The sequence below is a fragment of the Caenorhabditis remanei genome, chromosome II (genome assembly GCF_010183535.1).
Source record: "Caenorhabditis remanei strain PX506 chromosome II, whole genome shotgun sequence".
NCBI lineage: Eukaryota > Metazoa > Nematoda > Chromadorea > Rhabditida > Rhabditidae > Caenorhabditis > Caenorhabditis remanei.
The window spans coordinates 2,352,736-2,371,812 of NC_071329.1; the positions used below are offsets into that span (position 1 = coordinate 2,352,736).

The 19,077-nt window shown below is 38.9% G+C and overlaps 4 protein-coding genes across 4 annotated transcripts; 3 read left to right on the forward strand and 1 right to left on the reverse strand.

The window, feature by feature from the left end:
* Window positions 1–370: 370 nt before the first annotated feature.
* On the reverse strand, window positions 371–4,632 carry GCK72_004060 (uncharacterized protein; the record flags this gene model as incomplete). Its single annotated transcript, XM_003098322.2, has 7 exons — window positions 371–454; window positions 1,027–1,104; window positions 1,192–1,497; window positions 2,560–3,124; window positions 3,926–4,315; window positions 4,370–4,479; window positions 4,531–4,632. 7 exons carry the CDS (start codon window positions 4,630–4,632, stop codon window positions 371–373), a joined length of 1,635 nt encoding a protein of 544 aa, XP_003098370.2.
* A 5,188-nt stretch (window positions 4,633–9,820) lies between these two features.
* GCK72_004061 (uncharacterized protein) lies at window positions 9,821–10,921 on the forward strand (the record flags this gene model as incomplete). The annotated part of the gene is made up of 4 exons (XM_053724434.1): window positions 9,821–9,854; window positions 10,294–10,475; window positions 10,522–10,694; window positions 10,747–10,921. 4 exons carry the CDS (start codon window positions 9,821–9,823, stop codon window positions 10,919–10,921), a joined length of 564 nt encoding a protein of 187 aa, XP_053588628.1.
* A 1,978-nt stretch (window positions 10,922–12,899) lies between these two features.
* GCK72_004062 (uncharacterized protein) lies at window positions 12,900–14,350 on the forward strand (the record flags this gene model as incomplete). The annotated part of the gene is made up of 4 exons (XM_053724435.1): window positions 12,900–13,062; window positions 13,722–13,903; window positions 13,956–14,128; window positions 14,182–14,350. The coding sequence occupies 4 exons, from the start codon at window positions 12,900–12,902 to the stop codon at window positions 14,348–14,350; spliced, it is 687 nt and encodes a 228-aa protein (XP_053588629.1).
* Window positions 14,351–16,492: 2,142 nt separating this feature from the next.
* Window positions 16,493–17,639, forward strand: GCK72_004063 (uncharacterized protein; the record flags this gene model as incomplete). The annotated part of the gene is made up of 3 exons (XM_053724436.1): window positions 16,493–16,773; window positions 16,818–17,426; window positions 17,474–17,639. The coding sequence occupies 3 exons, from the start codon at window positions 16,493–16,495 to the stop codon at window positions 17,637–17,639; spliced, it is 1,056 nt and encodes a 351-aa protein (XP_053588630.1).
* Window positions 17,640–19,077: the final 1,438 nt, after the last annotated feature.

Genomic DNA, 19,077 nt, shown 5'->3' on the forward strand with positions numbered 1-19,077 from the left:
GAGTAGATTCTGATCGAAAAAACGTGAAAATTCTGTGCGGGGAAAATCGGGTTCGAAAATGACCAAATTCGGGCAAATTCATAGAGAAAAATCGGGCGAAACCAACAAACAAAAGAATATAGAAAAACGGGATAGAAGAAGAAGAGAGCACACAAAAAGCGCAAAAACGGGAGAATAAAGGAAGCGGGAATTTCAAAAATTTAGAAAAATTGAAACAAAAAAAGCGGATGAGAGAGAGAAAGCAATACAAAAAGAAGACGAAGAGAAAAAGATCTTGGGGGCGATATAAAGAACCATGGAGAGATGCTTAAAATGTTAGGGGGCGGGGCTTAAGGAAAATCAATGAAATTTTCAGAAAAATTTATCGAAATTAGTGTGGCATGACCTCTTGTTTCTCTCCACCAACAGCCTTCTTCGTTCCCGAGACGATGTCGTCGATGCGGAGAAGCATTACCTGAAAATTTATGAATATTTTTTATGAAAATCAAGAATTTCAGCGAGAAAGTTAGGTTTTGGCTGTGATTTTCTAGATGAACTACCTATTTTCAGACAAGAAATTGAAATTTCAAGGCAAAATAGTGTTTTTCATAGGAAAACTGTAGAGAATTAGTGAAAATTCTGAATTTTCAGACTAAAAAACAGGATTTTCCGCGAAAAATTAGTTTTTTAAACAAAAAATGGTATAGAAATCGAATTTTTAGACTTTTTGACGTATTTGGTTGAAATTTCATGGAAATCAACAATTTTTTTGGTTAGAAACCGAATTATTCTCTGATTTTCCGCGATTTTTGAACCGAATAACTCATTTTCCCACCGGAACACACGTTGCGGGTCAAGATTTTGCATCTCTGACTGAAAATATGGCCCGAAATCGTAATTTTGACTGAACTTCAATGATTTCCGCACGAAAACCGCCAAAATCGGATTTTGAGCCAAAAAACTGCTCAAAATTTACTTAAAAAACCTATTTTTCTCAGTTTTGCGACTTTTTTTCATCAAAATCTCCTATTTTTCTGTTTCCCGTACCGATGTCTCGATGGCTGTCTTGAGGACTTGAATACGGACGGCAAGTGGATCCCAGATCTCCAATTTGTTCATGTCGACCTGAAATATGGCATAATGAGTGAATTTTGATCAGAAAAATGAGTTTTTCAGCCTTTTTTCGGCCTGAAAACCTCTCTAATCGCTTACCAAATCTCCAGTAGTGCCATCAACTCCGAAAGTCCAATTCTTTGCGTCTTGAGCGTGAACAGCACGAAGTTCCGTCATTCTTCTGATCGTCGATCCACCACAATTCTGAATGAGTGTACGTGGAATCACTTCCAGCGCCAGACCGATCGCCTTGTATGGCCACTTCTTCACTCCGTCCATCTTGGCTCCTTGCTCTTCGATTTCACGGCTCAGCGCCATCTCGAGAGCTCCGCCTCCTGGCACCAGCTTCGGGTTAATCATCACGTTTCGGACGACGTGGAGGGAGTCTTGCAAGTTGCGTTCAACCTGGAAATATGGAATTTGTGCTGGAAAAGGGCGTTTTTGAATCCAAAACTGGGCAGAAGTACCTATTTGCTCGCGAAAACATGAGATTTCAGCTCAAAAACCTCGCGTTTCACTAGGATATTGCGTTTTTGAGCCTAGAAAAGCAATTTACACTATTGGATAGCTCTAAATCTCAGATTTTCGAGTCTGAGATTGTTTCTATGTGCTAAAACACGAATTTTCAGCCCACGAATCAGCTTTTCGACCCTAAAGATTCCAAAATTGACAGATTAAGGGTGAAGTACCTATTTGCTCGCGAAAACATGAGATTTCAGCTAAAAATCCTCATTTTTCAAAAAGATATCGCATTTTTGAGCCTAAAAGCCAAATTACACTACCTGATAGCTCTAAATATCACATTTTCGAGTCTGGGTGGCCTCAAATCAACATTTCAAATCAAAAAATCAATTTTCAGTCATTCCTTTCTTTAAGAACTCCAACTTTGTCATCTGATACTTCCAAATTCACTATTTTCAAGAGTGAAACCGAAATCAGGCATCAGAACTCCAATTTTTCACCTCTAAATCTCAAAATTTACAATTCTGCACCGGATTTTCGATCCAAAAACTGTATTTTACTAAATATTCGACTATTTCTTTTATCTGAGACCTCTATATCCTAGATTACAGCCAGAAAGCACAAAGTGGATTTTCTTCCAGAATACTTTTCCAGCTAAAAATCGAGATTTTAGCTCAAAAACCTTGTGATTCACTAGGATATTGCATATTTTAGCTCTAAATCTCACATTTTCGAGTCTGAGATGGACTCTGTGTGCTAAAACACGAATTTCCAGTCGGCCACTTCAACCAGAACTCTGATTTTCCTATTTTAGTCTCCGAAATTCCATATTTTCCGAATTTAGCCACTAAGACATCGTTTAATACTATTTATAGTCCCAGAACTCCAATTTTCCCCCTCTAAATCTCACAATTTACAGTTTAGCACCGAAATTTCAACCCGACACCCTATATATTCCACTATTTCTGCTATCTGAGAGCTCTATTTCCTTTTTTTTTGCTCTACCTCATTGATGACATCCTTAGAAGGTCCACGAAGAACGACAGTACACGCGGTAGTTGTCTCCGAAGTGACAAAAGTGTAATACTCATCAGCAATCTTGATAACTTCAAAGAGTTGCGCCTGCGTTCCGACGTCTTCCTCTCTCAAATCAGAAGTGTCATGAGCAATTCGTGCTCCACAAACTCTCGACAAACGGTTATTATCCGTCTTCTTGAGACGTCTCAAACAAGTAATTCCCGCTTTCAGCAAGAAATGTTGAGCCAAGTCGGAGATTCCTTTTTCGGTAAAAACGAGATCTGGCTTGAGGGCGATAATCTCGTCGCACTGCTTACGAATCGCGTGTTCTTCTTGTTCGAGAATCGCCGAGATGTCCTCTTCTCTCATAATTTCCAACGACGTCTGCGATTCTCCCTTCTTGTATTCCAGATTGCAATCCAACAACACGATACGTGGATTCTCGATACGACGACGCATTTTCGCGTGGAGAATGTCCTTATTCAGCACGACGCCCTTCACCACTTGAGAATCCTCGATACGGCCTCCTGGGATCTTCTCGATACGACAGTATCTGCAAATTTTGGGGATTATAGGTGGAAATTTGAGGGTTTTGACATTTATAAAGCCAAAAATACTCGAAAAATCGGTCAAAAACGACATAGAAACTCAAATTTTACGACTTTAAGACTAATCACTTTGATTTTAAGCGTTTTCAACACAAAAAACAACGATTTTTGTAGGAAAAGTCTCCAAAACATTGATTTTTACTTTGATTCGACTGAAAATCGCTGAAACTCGGTTTTTTTTTGTGACGAATAGTTAAAAGCCACTCAAAAGTGCAATTTTCAGTGAGATATCCGTTTCTAGCTCCATTCTGATCAGTTTTCGTCAGAAATTTGTCGAAAAACGAGCAATACTTGCTACGGAACAGCTAAAAATGATTTTTCGTTCAAAAACTGCATATTTCTCATAAAAGAAGGAGTAATTCTATACTATAATCTTGGTTTTATGCGTTTTCAACACAGATACAACGATTTTCGTTGCAAAAGTTTCCAAAACATTGACTTTTCACTTCGATTTCACTGAAAATCGTGAAAAACAGTTAAAAGCGACTCAAAAAGTGCAATTTTCAGCTTGGAAACTAACTGACTGACGATTTTCAGCCAGAAATCCGTTTCTAGCTTCATTTTGATCAGTTTTCGTCAAAAATTTGTCGAAAAACGAGGAATAAATGCTACGGAACAGTTAAAAAATGGTTTTTCGTTGAAAAATAGGATCTGGGAACCATTTCCCGGCGCTTCTACGAGATTTCAGCACGAAAAACTCTCATTTTTGTAATAAAAACATCGATTTCCTCATCCAAACGCAGTACCTCTTGATATCAATCTCTCGATGTCCGCCCTTCTCAACACGGATAGTTTTGACAGCCTCAATAGAGATGTTGACAGCCAAATCCATCCAATGACTGATCATTTTCGTGCCCAAACACGATTTGACAACCTTGGCGATCTCATTATCATCAGTAATGTCTACTGGTCGGGAGAATTTATTCTCCGCCCACTTGATCATGTCTTCAAGTGCCTGACGATAGGCTTGAATAATGAGAGTTGGATGAGTTTTCTGCTCCAAATAAGTCTGAGCGTGAGCCATAACTTCTCCGGCCAAAATGATGACTGAAGTGGTGCCATCACCGGTTTCCTCGTCCTGAGTACGAGCGATTTCGATCATACTTTTCGCTGCCGGGTGTTTTACGGTGATTTCTCTGCAAATTGTGGAGTTTTTTGGTTGTTTTACGAAATTTCAAGTGTTTGCCTACCTAAGAATGGCATTTCCGTCGTTTGTCATGACGATTCCTCCCATTGGGTCCATCAACATCTTGAGCATGGCTCTTGGTCCCAAACTTGTGCGAATCACGTCGGCGATGGTCTGGAAATTGAGGTTTCAGTCAGTTTTCAGTGGAAAAATCAATGTTTTTACCTTGCACGCATTGATATTTCCGACTTGGACCTGATGGCCACTCTCTCGTTTTGTACCCTGACTGAGCACGATGATCGGCGATTGTCCGGCTCCGCGCATCATTTTGAACGGCTGAAATAGGGGAAAAATAAGATAAATGACGAAAAATTGGGATAAAGAGACGGAAAGCAAGAAAACAGGAACTTTCAGTGGTTTTTCTCTGAATTTTTGGAATTATAAAGAGGAATTTTACAAAAAAACCGGTGCGAAAGCGGATATGGCTATAAAAACTAGTGTTTTGAGCTCAAAATTGACTATTTAAGAGAAAATTTTCCAGTTGCGAGCTAAAACCATACTCCCAGAAACGTTTGATGCTGAAAAACATATATATCGTGAAAAAACCAAAGAAAAGCTGAAATTTTAAATAAGAAAAAGACAAAATTCAAAAATAAACTTCGTTCCGGTAGAAATAATCAATTTTATAGCTAAATTGAGGGTTTTGTGTCGATTTTTCTTTGTAAAAGACCTGAAAAATGATTAAAAACGAATAAAAATAGCGAAATTCATAATTATTGAGATTCTAGCCAGGAAAATCCGATTTACCGCACATTTTCACATTTTCGCGAGCAAGATATTGATTTTTGGGTAAAATTGACGCTTTTGAGTCGATTTTTCACACAAAAACACTCGAAAATTCATTGAAATCAATAAAAAACGACAAAATTCAAAATTACCGAGACTGTAATGGAGCAAAGACAATTTCCCCCTTTACGCCCCTATTTTGATAGAAAATTATCGATTTTCGGGTGAATTGAACGCTCCGGAATCGATTTTTCACTCCAAAACCATCGAAAAACCAAGAAAAACTGAGAAAAAAGACAAATTTCGGAGATTCAAGACGTTTTCTCGAACAAAACCGAATGGCGCCGATTCAAAAAGAGAATTCCAGTGCCTTGGGAGATTTCGTGGCGAGACCCACAAAATGAGTACTCTTTGATTATATTGTTTTTAATGTAATTTTCTGAAACATTTTTGTCGAAAAACAAAATAGACTTAATTGCTAATTTTTTAATAGCAATATTATAATTAATTACGCAGTGCAAGCATTTTTAATTGCGTTGCGAAATGCGGTCAACTACGGTAACACTTGTTTCAACTGTGTCGTTGTGTCGATTTACGAGGGAGGGTGGAACCCGGGTTTTCTTGGGAAGAAAAGAAGGAAAAGGGGTTTTAACTTTAAATAGACGGTTTTCTATTAAATCTTTTGTAAAACATATTGAGAAAATCATTAAAAGTTGTAAAATATCATCAAATTTTAGAATTTTAAGCATAAAATGGTATTTTTAGAATTCTTTAACATAAAAATGATAAATAAACTCAGTTTTGTGAGAAGCACATACAAAAGATGATGAATTCAAGTTAATTCAAAGTGAAATACTATTAAAACATGAAAAACTATGTAATTTATTAATTTTTCCGCTGTTCTCGTCGTTTTTGCTCGATTTTCTGCAATTTTCCACGTCGAAAGTCAATTCCAAAAGCATGACGTCATCGAAAAATCATATTCTGAAGGTGCTTATGCTGATCAACTCGGAAATCTTTATCCGTTTTTTTTAAATAAAAAATTTCATTTGAAAAAATCTCAATTTTTTTCAAAATAACAATAACTTTCTCTACATCTACAGGCTTCAGAATCAATTCTGAACCACTGAAATTTCAGATTTTCAAGTGGCATACTGTCGATTTTATAGTTTATATTGTCGAAATAAAAAAAGTGATACCCGGTGTTTGCGGACTTAGTGCAAAATTATTAAAATTAGCACTAAGTCCGCTAACACCGGGTATCACTTTTTTTATTTCGACAATAGTTGAAAGGGGGAGGACATTTGGACAAACAGAAGGACACTAGAAAAGACGCTGGACTTCCGGAAATTTACATCACAAAAGATTGACGGTTTGTGACTTTTTTCGGGGTTGGTCTTTCCTTATATGTACAATACTTCGAGGCCGAGAAGTTCAACTTTGAGATTCGTCATCATTTTCTGGAAGTTCAGTGAATTATAGTGAACACAGGGGTGCGAGGCGTAAGGTCCGCAACGAAAAGCTTTGAATTTACCGGCCGAGTCGCGTTGCGTGTGCGTCGCGTTTTTCATTGAAAAATACGACAAACACACGCTAAACTTGAACTTGGCACTCAGCCAAGTCCTTTTTTGGCACCGTGCCAACCGCTGTGAGGCGGAGCGCGTTTACGTGACCTGGCGTTTTGCACCCCTGTGAGTGAATTTCAGCACAATTTTCTTCTGAAAAAAGTTATTTATCAAGGGAACAGTTGAAAACAAGATTTAATTACACAAATCTTGACAAGATAAAACAAATAAATTGATAATTAGAACAATTTGATAAGACGGTCGAGGGCTTTCGCTTTGGTACTATCCGACAACTTCTTATATTCCGGAGATTGATCCAATTTCTTCGCTTTCTCCACTGTATTCAGTCCACGAATACACTTTTCGAGAAGTTTTGGCATCACATACTCATCAGCCATCCACAACATCTTCTCATTATTAATTCTTGAATTGTTCATCAGATGATATTCGGTGATATTAGTAACTGAAGAAACCAGAAAACGGCAAGCCAGTTCCAGAAGTTTCTCGACAGTTTCGTCAGTTGGAAACACTGGATTCGGATAGAAACTGCTGAGAAGTAGAGCGAAATCTTCATATGAAACTTCTCCGATCGGAATTTCATCCATTTGTCCTTCTTTGAAATTCGATGAGAATAGAGCGCGGAAGTATTCGGAGTGGTAGGAAAGGAACTGGAAAAAAAAGAAAAATTAATTAGAGTTTCCATTCTAGAGAATTGATACAAACTTTCGGCCCAAAAAAAATTGGAGTAAAAGTGTTTAAAATAATGCATATTCACCAATTGATTGAACTTTAAATTTTTTAGTCTAACAAGGGAAATCTTTGGAGACGCCACTTTCAAACGACCTGTAAATTTCTTCTTTCCGAAGCTTCTTTCCGTCAACAACCAGAATAGTATCATTCTGATCGGATGGTGCAAACATTTTGTCGTAATCTCGTTTTTCAGGAGCATAATGAGGAATGAGAGAATAGTGATAGTTGACCTCATCGTAACCATGTGGAGCTTGAACTTGCGTTGTGAATGCTTGATTATTTTCTGTCAGTTGTACATCAATTTTTTTTGCGGCGAAGTAATTATACGAAGAGTAGACAGTAATGTGTCCAGTGATCTCATCGACTCCTTGACTATTGAGCTCATCCCAATCAAATTTCCATGTGAAATCGATTTGATTGGAGTCGAAATTCATTATTCCGCTCCAGACACTGAAAAAAAGACACCTTCCAATCATTATTTTGTTCTATTCTCAGGTATTTTTTGATGAAAAATATGACTTACCATGTGATTCCGTGATGGCCCTTTGTCTCCAAAACATTCGTGCCGCTACTGACGTTATAATTGCTACTTTTATACTCGATTGCGTCGCCCAGCATTTACGATAATTTTCCTGCAACTGTTGCTATTGTAATACATAGAATTTGAAAAATTTGTATTCAAATGATCGCAAACCGATTTTAACGGCAGAAAACTATTTGGAAACTTGGAGTGCATACAGTGGCCAGATTTCAAATTTTTATGAGAAATATCCAGTCTCTGTCCTGTCTGTTCTCTCTTTTCCTCAGGTTCTCTCTCGATTGAGATGACGTATCGCTCTCGGCTTAGCGGGGCGTAGTCCCTTTTCCCCTTTACATTTTAGTTTCTATTCTATACTGGTGCGGGAGAAGGACGGGAAGTCCTTGCTATACCGGGATAATAAAGGATTGCAATCTACACTGAATGTACCTAAAACAGACAGAAATGACAAAAGTCCAGAGCTGGGCCTTTTACACATGTTTTATGCTGTATTTGTCCACACATCTCTAAATCTCGACTACTATTAGAGAGTATGCAACGGCCGAAACAGATTATCATATTGTTCAGATACAACCTACGGAACACGTGTCATAGCGAACGTCGTCTGGTGAACTCTCAGAAGTTTTACATACGTGATATGAAAATTAGGGAGTGAGTCCGATACGAATGACCCAGATTCATTGGCGGTTTTTGAGGGAATCGTGAGAGGATTTAGGATGAAGTTTCGAAGGGAAAGACTGAAGAGAAAACTCAATATTATAATCTGAAAAATATACCAAAATGTCGAGTTCTATGTCCTTGACCTGCTACGGGCCGGATGGCTTTTCGTTAATGTGCCGCGGGCCGGGAAAAAGTTCCAATAAAGATATTAACGAATAGCCATCCGGCCCGTAGTAGATCACGGACATAGAACTCGTCGAGATCTACATTTTGGTATATTTTTCAGATTATAATATTGAGTTTGAAGCGATTTACGAGCCGGCCCGTGTCGGCCCGTTTCGGCAGGGTTTGCAAGTATGGTTAGCACGACCTCCAGCGGAGCCCTTTCAATGCGCTCCGCACTGTTCTTTGAGAGGGCCTCTACGGAAGGCTGTGCAAATACGACTAGGAAGAAAGGACGGTGCAAACACGCTCTATTGCACACTCGCGGGCTATCCGGGATATTTGAATCGACTCGACTCATTCTATGCTGGGTATTCATATTTCTATAAACTCGAGGAATGGAATCTGATTCAATATTCGAAAAATGGAATCTACTTCCAGAGGAAATTAAATTGGAGTGCATACAGTGGCTAGATTTCAAAACGAGGTGATTACAGCTTTCTGAGAGGCGGAGTTTAGTGGAAACACAAAAAGAGGCAATTTTTATAAGAAAGATTGTATATTTGCAATTATTATTTAGCTGATCTAACTTTTCATGTTAGATTTCAAGGCCAGCAGCAATTTTTACTCTGGTTACTTACTGTTAGGCAGAAAAAGTGTGAAAATTGATAAGGCATGGGCAGAAACTGACTCGCTGTCAACGACTAGCACAATCCCATTATTTGCAGGGTTAGGAAACTTATCAACGATTTTTTGAATTCAAATTTGTCCACACACCTCTAAATATCAACTACTATTAGAGAGTATGCACCGCCCGAAACAGATTATCATATTGTTCAGATACAACCTACGGAACACGTGTCATAGCGAACGTCGTCTGGTGAACTCTCAGAAGTTTTACAAACGTGATATGAAAATTAGTGAGCTCGATACGAATGGCCCAATTTCATTGGCAGTTTTCGAAAGCATCGAGAGAGGATTTAGGATGAAGTTTCGACGGGAAAGACTGAAGAGAAAACTCGTGCCTTTGCTCTCGTTCATTTTTCAGACAGCGATGATTGATGACTTGTTCATCTATCATGTTCCAGGTATGTATATGCTCCGCCCCTTAAACAGAGGGGTTCATGGTGAATTTAACACGTGCCGAAACGGACCGACACGTGCCGGCGCGTAACTCGCTTCAAACTGAGTATTACGAGCTGACAGCTATACCAAAATGTAGATCTCGACGAGTTCTATGTCCGTGACCCACTACGGGCCGGATGGCTATTAGTTAGTATGTCGCGGGCCGAGAAATTTTCCAAAAACGCGAAAATGGCCAAAAAAGCCATTCTAGCCCGGCCCGCGGCATATTAACGAATAGCCATCCGGCCCGTAGTAGGTCACGGACATAGAACTCGTTGAGATCTACATTTTGGTATATTTTTCAGCTCATAATATTAAGTTTGAAGCGAGTTATGAGCCGGCCCGTGTCGGCCTGTTTCGGCCCGTTTCAGCCCGGCAAGTATGCTAAAATTAATGATTAAGGTGACCCGATAAAATGTCTGGAATCTCTCGAATCCACGTCTCCGTATCACATCAACAAACTTCGTGGATCTGTGCCCTTCTCTCTAATTCAAAAATGTGCGAGAGCTTCCGTGAGGAATCTGGAAATCACTAGAATGGAAGGCAGGAAATATCTCGTTCCAAGACTTCTCACGCAACCATCGGTAAGTTAGCGAATGGCTGGACTATAAAAATGTATGATAATTACAGTTAGAATCCACAAAAGTATGGCATCTCCATCTCGAGTGGTGTACGGATTTAGGAGTGGGTTTCGCTCGGAAATACATGGAATTAGATGCGAACATTCGTAGCTCACTGAATTTTGGAAGCATGTCTAGAGACACCATCGGTGATTTCATTGAAAGAATGGGAGATTTGAGAATGTAAGTGACATTATCATTGGAGCGCACTTTCTTCATTAGAAAACTATTTCAGTGTCGACAGAACCGAAGTCTTGGTTCGATTTGAGACGAACAACCCGGAGAAGCACATGATAATGAAGAGATTCGAAAGAGGAGAGTATAGTCGCGAACATCGTTTTGTGATGGTTGTGGTGTCGGCGGAAATTCAAAAATCTCAATATGATGAATACGTGTTCAACCGACTATGAATATGAAAAATGTAGTACGAGCCGTCGCGACGCAAATGACAGTGGCGAGATGTAAAAAAAGGCGTGGACCGTCCTAACGACTCCAGGAATAAATGGGGCAATATAGAATTGAACTGTTATAACTATTCTTTGAATATGGCTAATAAATTGAAATTTAAATTGAATTGATAACTGTTGATAATTAGTTCCAGTAAAAAAGATCCAATGAATACAGTACTGGCCATAAAGAATGCAACACTTGCAGTTTTTAGTTCAAAATGGTCAACTTTGTGAGAGTGACACGGCCTCCCTGATAGTCTTACAATATTGATTGTTTATGGAGTGTGTAGATCACAAGTAGAGCTTCATTTTTGTAGTTGACAACTTTTTTGTACGGACACTCCCTAGAGAGTTACGTATTGACAAAGTAAGTTCTCCCTTAAATCGACCAATTTCAGTGTAAAATAGTGCAATTTTTGACCTGTTGTGTTGAGATGACCATAACTTTCTAGGGAGTGCTCGTACAAAAAAGTTGTCCATTACAAAAAAAAGCTCTATTTGTGATCTATACACTCCATAAACAATCGATATTGTGAGACTATCAGGGAGGCCGTCTCACACTCACAAAGTTGACCATTTTCAACTAAAAACTGCAATTGTCGCATTCTTTGTGGCCAGTACTGTAACTATTCTTTGAATATGGCTAATAAATTAGAATTGAAATTAATGACTATTGATAATTAGTTACAGTATAAAAGATCCCATGAATAGCTTACTTTTCAACAAAAAATTAGCCAAAGAAGAGGAGTCACGGTTAGCACGGCCTCCAGCGGAGCCCTTTCAATGCACTCCGCACAGTTCTTTGAGACGGTCTCAACAGAAGGCTGTGCAAATACGACAAGAAAGAGAGGACAGTGCAAACACGCTCTATTGCACACTCGCGGGCTATCCGGGATATTTGAATCGAATCGCCTGTTTTCTACGCTAGTTATTTATATTTCTATAAACTCGAGGGATGGAATCTGATGCAATATTCGAAAAATGGAATCTACTTCCAGAGGAAATGAAATTGGAGTGTATACAATGGCTGGATTTTAAATCAAGGTAATTAAAGGGAGACGGTGCTTAATCGAAACACAAAAAATCTATTTTTGAGCAAGATAAAATTTGAGAAAGATAATTTTTGCATTGATTTAGCTGGCCGATCTTTTAATGTTATATTTCTAGGCCATGTTTTACACTTTTTCTTACTGTAAGAAACAAAATGTGAGAAAATCGATAATGATCATAGCTGTCAGGGCCCAGTCCTAAGAATTCTTATAATGATACTCAAAAATCATTTGAAAATTTGTGAAATGCAAACTTACAACCGGGAAAATGCTCAAAAACTGGCTCTGGTGGTCGATTTTTCTGATTCAGATTTCTAGGGCATTTTATGCACTGTTTAAACGGAAAATTTGGGTTTTTGAAGATATTGAGTATAGTATAATTAACTAGGGAAGGCCTCGGGGTGACCGTGGAGTTATGGGACGTGAGCTATATCGTTGGAAAGCTGGGAAAACGCTGATTCCAAATATATATTCTGTTTTTGCCCTCGAAGCGTGATATTTGAGAAAAATAAGGTCAAAGTAAGGGAAAATGACTAGTTATTGCCTTTCTAACACGTGAAAATTTTTTTCAATTTTTTTGCAATTTTCGCGTGTTAAAAAGGCAATAATTTGTCATTTTTCAGAACTTTGACCTTGTGTTTTTCAAATACCAGGTCTCGAGGGCACAAACTAAGTATATATTTGGAATCAGCGTTTTCTCGGCTTTCCAATGATATATGTCACGTTCCATAACTCCACGGTCACTCGGAGGCCTTCCCTAGTAAGGGAATTTCCACATTTTTCTACACATTACTCCCAGATATCATCTCCGGAACACATGTCACACGGAGCGTCGTTTGGTGAACTCCCAGACGTTTCCAATACATTCGATAGAGCTCGATAGGGATGAAATGGAAGGAGACACAAAACTGATAGTGTTTCTCGACAGAGAGGAGACGAACGGATACCGTTGGGTCTTCCGAGCAGAGACATTGGAAGCGACGTTCGTACCGTTGCTATCATTTATTCTTCAAACATCCATCATTGATGATTTCAGCATTTTTCATCATGCAGGTATGTGAAATAAACATTTAAAACTTAGTATAGATCATTGGCATAGAACTTGCCGATATCTGTATTTCGGTGTATTTTCCAGTTCAAAAAAGCTTAGAACGACTTTTTAGGCGCTACAGTACCGGTCAAAAAGTTGTAAACTTTGGCCGTTTTCCGTTGAAATTGTTCAACTTTATGAGTGTGTCATGGTATTATTGAGTGTTCCATCAAGTAAATTTTTCATGAATTATACAGATCCAAAGTAGACCTTTATTTTTGTAGTTGACAACTTTTTGTACAAACAACCCCTAGCAAGTTACATATTGTCGAAGTAATTTCTCCCCCAAATCGAATTTCAGTGCAATTTTCCAGCTGTCGTCTTAATATGACCATAACTCTCTAGGAAGTGTCCGTACAAAAAAGTTGTTAACTACAAAAATGCAGTTCTACTTTTGTTCTGTATGATCCATTAAAAATCTATTTGATGGAACAATAAGTATAACCATAACACACTCTCAAAGTTGGGCAATTTCGACTGAGAACACATAAAGTTTATAACCTTTTGACCGGTACTGTAGCGGCTAAAAAGCGGTTCTAAGCTTGTCTGATTGACCGAGTTGTGTCATTTTTAACAAGAGTGTTTGTGTAAACCAAATATAATAATAATAACTCACAAACAGGCTGCCCGATAAAATGTCTGGAATCTCTCGAATCCACGACTCCTTACCAAATCAACACACTTCGCGGCTATGTACCCCTATGTCTTATCGAAAAATGCGCCAGAAATGCGGTGAAAAAATTCGGGATATCAAGAATGGAATTCAAAAAACGTCTTGTCCCTAGACTTCTCACGTTTCCAGCGGTAAGTTAGCAATCTTCGCTCTAAGGACTATAAAAATTGATGATAATTACAGTTAGAATCAACTAAAGACTGGGATCTCCATCTCGATCGGTGTCCGGATTTAGGAGTGGGTTTTGCTCGGAAATTTATGGATATCGATGTGAACATTCGTAGCTCACTGAATTTCGGAACCGTGTCTAACGAGACGATCGACGATTTCGTTGAAAGAATGGGCGATTTGAGAATGTAAGTGACATTATCATTGGAGCGCATTTCTTCACATTGAAAAACAATTTCAGTGTCGACAGAACCGACGCCTTGGTACGATTTGAGACAAATAACCCGGAGAAGCATGTGATAATGATGAAATTCGACAAAAGACAGTATAGTCACGAACACCGTTTTGTGATGGTTGTGGTGTCGGCGGATATTGAAGCATCTCAGTACGATAATTATCTGTTTGGATGATTAATACCAGCGACGATTTCCCATTTCTTTCCATACTTGCAAACCGGGCCGAAACGGGCCGGCTCGTAACTCGCTTCAAACTTAATATTATGAGCTGAAAAATATACCAAAATGTAGATCTCAGCGAGTTCTATCTCCGTGACCTACTACGGGCCGGATGGCTATTCGTTAATATGCCGCGGGCCGGGAAAAAGTGGCAAAAAAACGCGAAAATGGCCGAAAAGCCATTCCAGCCGGGCCCGCGGCACATTAACGAATAGCCATCCGGCCCGTAGTAGGTCACAGACTGAGAACTCGTCGAGATCTACATTTTGGTATATTTTTCAGCTCATAATATTCACTTTGAAGCGAGTTACGCGCCGGCCCGTGTTTGCAAGTATGTTTCTTTCTGCCTTCCAGACTGCCTACTGAATGGCCGGTCACCTTTTCTCTTTTCCTTGATTCTTATTGAATTCTAAATATTAAAAATTAACTTGAAATTCACGAGGACCCTAACCAAAGAATGCATCCAAACATCATTGCACTACTGTCCCGGTCAATGACTATGCAGTGATTTTCATGAAGTATGCCAATCGATATACCCTGCTGAGTCATACTGGACGTTGAAGACGATTCACGGATATTTCAACCAATTGATTTCCGGGCTCCAATGGACATTCATGGTCGCGGATACTGTCACCATGAAAATGTCAACGGACCAGCGCTTGACGTTATGAACCAATGAGGAGTTTGTCACAATCGAGAGAATGGGTTAGTGTTTGTCACATGTTTTTTCATTTGCTTTTATATTCTGAACTGTCTTTTACATTCCTTATTTTCCATACTTGGCAACCGGGCCGAAACGGGCCGACACGGGCCGGCGCGTAACTCGCTTCAAACTCAATGTTATGAGCTGAAAAATATATGAAAATGTAGATCTCGACAAGTTCTATGTCCGTGACCTACTACGGGCCGGATGGCTATTTGGTAATGTGTCACGGGCCGGGAAAAAGTGCCAAAAAACGCTACAAATGGCCAAAAAAACCATTCTAGCCCGGCCCGCGGCACATTAACAAATAGCCATCCGGCCTGTAGTAGGTCATGGACATAGAACTCGTTGAGATCTACATTTTGGTATATTTTTCAGCTCATAACATTGAGTTTGAAGCGAGTTACGCGCCGGCCCGTGTCGGCCCCGTTTGCAAGTATGTTATTTTCAGACCTTGTGCGTAGAATTCTCCACATTGATGCGACACAACGATTGACTATTGCAATGATTCAGCAGGATGATTGGTTTCAAAACTTCAAGCGCCCGGAAAACCAATGTGATTCCCCTTATTGCCGATCATGTGCTAGGGAGTGCTTGTATATGTTTAACGTCTTCTATTCACTCTATTCTTTATACTTATATTTCTTATATAACTAAACCTATAATAAATACTTGAAAGGAAGATAAAATGTGTTAGCTTATGTTTTATAGTATAAACGGCCAAGTATTTCTGCGAAATATACTTTTCGTGAATTCCACAGTTATAGAATGACTGAAGTCGGAAGTCGGAAGTCAGAATTCCATGCAACTCTGGTATAGATATAACATGATTGGGGTCCGTTTGATAAATAATATAATAATAAGACGAACGTGTTGGATGCTGTAAAGATAATAGGGGTCATTGAGCAATATGGATACATACCAAATCATAAACATGAGAAAACGTTTCAGCTTATGAGTAAAAAGAAACAACAGTTCTGAAGTAATTTTTAATTTTTGAACAGAATGAGAAAAATTGAAAGAAAATTGAACAAATGTTCACGTCAACGGTTTTGAGCATTATGAGAGTAGCTGGTTTCTATAAAAGTGAGAGATGGAATCTTCTTCCAGATAATCTTCTTCCAAAAGTGAGAGTTGTTCACCTTCGCCTTTATTTTATGATCCCGGTTGATCATATAAAGTTGTCTTTCTATTTCGCGTCAAAATACCCCCTGGGAATTACCAACAGGTCAACCAGAAAAGGCACACACACACACACACACACAGAAACACACACACACGCACACACACACACAGAACGAGTCGTACCTGCGTACACACACCCACCCAGAAAATCAATTGTTGAGTTCTGCGCTCCTTATTCTTACCAATCCCTTTTAATTCTCAGTCCAAGAATGCCTATTCCATTTCTAAAGCTTCCAACTTTAGTCCAAATCGAAGTAATGAAACAACTGGAACTTCAAGAAGTGTTCTTGTTGAGTCTATGCTCTGAAAAGTCGAAAAGAATGGCTCAACGTCTCAGCATAAAACCAATGAAAATTAAATATACATTTCATGAAAATTCTGTCCGAGCTTCTGTAGCGTTTGACCAATACGAGTGGACAACACAGGATGTCGCTAATCTGAAATTTGTTCCATCCATTCCACCTGTGAAGCTAGGAGGGATAAGTTACAAGTGAGTCATTATTTTGGACTACTTGGTAAATAAAACTATTCCAGATACGTCAACGGCGCGTTACACTGCATTGAAGAGCCCGCAGCTTTGGAGTTTCTTCAAAGTCATATGAACAACGTGTTCCATGGCCAACCACAAGTTCAACTACACGTCAACTCCATTTATTCTATGTACCAATCTGGAATTATCAGGGATGTCACTGATACAAGTTTTAAAATAGATGATTTGGTCACGGAGGAACTCGAGAACTATCTGACCATTCATCCAAACCTGAATAGCCTACGGTTAGCCACCAAACTTTTTGGGCCACCGTTTGGAAATGACTCAAAGTTGTGGGATATCAAAGGATTGGCGTTTCAAAGAACATATAATGAGTTTGATGCGATTTTGGGTAGGGAGATTGACGAAAAAGGTTCGGAAATAATGAGAAACTTTGGTGGAGAGTGTCTGCTCATGTTCCATGTAGTCTATGATATCGAAGACTGGAAATATATGATCAGAAGTTGGAAAACAAAAGAATCCTATCAAAATTTGAAATGTTTGTATACAACGGCACCCAAGGGAACTGCTATCGAACATGACATGATTTCGGAATTCAATTTCGTGAAGTGGGATGGTCAGAGACGACCAAGATTTGCAGACTTCGATCCGAAGTTAGTTGTTGTAACAGGGTATTGAACGTTATTGTACCAATTTTCAGAATTATCAATATGAGATTGCATCCTGGAGGACTCGACTGCGGCGAGTGGATGGATATCCAACAGGATGGCGGTGGGAAGTGGGCATCGATTAAGAGGAAAGATAGTGAGATATGTTTTGTTGTGTGGGATGAAGACCTTTTGAAACCAGACGATTCGCAACCTTGACATTTTTTGGTTTTGAAACGTCTGGTTACACCGTTCCTTACTAGGGAATGTTCCAGACGTAACTTGGCCTTTCAAATTGCCTCATATCCTATAAGGTACTTTTGAACACGCTGATTCAGAATATGGAATCCGATTTTGCTGAACGCTTCATTGAACTGAGATATAAGCATTTTAAGTCATTTCTAGGCCAAAAGTTGCATTTTTCAAGAGGCTGAAAATCAATTTTCGACTCAATTCTTTTGATTTTCAGCCTCTTGAAAAATGCAACTTTTGGCTTAGAAATGACTTAAAATGCTTATATCTCAGTTCAATGAAGCGTTCAGCAAAATTGGATTCCATATTCTGAATCAGCGTGTTCAAAAGTACCTTATAGGATATGAGGCAATTTGAAAGGCCAAGTTACGTCTAGAACATTCCCTAGTTAGTCTTTTCAGCCCATCTTTTGATTGTCACTATCTCCTATCCTACAGTACCGTCCAAACGGTTGTCAATCAATTTTGCCCGTTTTCAGTTGTTGAAATTGTTCACCTTTGAGAGTGGGTCATGGTCATACTGATTGTCCCATCAAAGAAAATTTCAATGGATTGTACAGATCAAGAGTAGAGCTTCATTTTTGTAGTTGACAACTTTTTTGTACGAGCACTCCCTAGAAAGTTATGTATTGACAAAGTAATATCTCCATAAAATCGGCCCAGTTCAGTACAAAATAGTGCGATTTTTGAGCTGTCCCTTTAAAATGACCATAACTCTCGAGGGAGCGTCCGTACAAAAAAAGTTGTCAACTACAAAAATGAAGCTCTACTTTTGATCTGTATAATTCATAAAAAATCTAATTGATGGGACAATCAGAATTACCTAGACACACTCTCAAAGTTGGCCATTTTCAACTGAAAACGGCCAAAGTTTACAACCTTTTGGACGGTACTGTACATACTTTAATACATTGTGTTGCACTTGTATTGAATTTTATTCTCCAATTTATACTTTCACGATTGTAATAAATTATTATTATTATTAACAAGAAAATATGAAATTAGAATCAGAGCGAAGTTACATGGCTTCAAATACCGCAATAGCGATGGACAGACACACAGACAGACATCTATCAATTCCACTTTCTGAAAATATGCTTATGTATTCAACAAAGACTTATGTATGTATGTAACAAATATAGTTTTAGTATGGTTGCAGATTACGGTTACAGTAGAGCGCAGTTGTTATCGTCAGCTCACTCACCGCATTCATGAAAGTTGAATTAAATCTGGAAAAACCATAAAAGTTGCAAGAATAAGCTTTAAAACTTGGCGAGTATGGGTTTTCAAATGATATATCAAGATTTGAACTAGGGAAGAGACGCAGAGAAGGGATAGTGTCTCACTCACTAGAGAAACGTCCAAACCGTTTATTTCAACAGGGAAGCACGCTACCAAAAAACTTT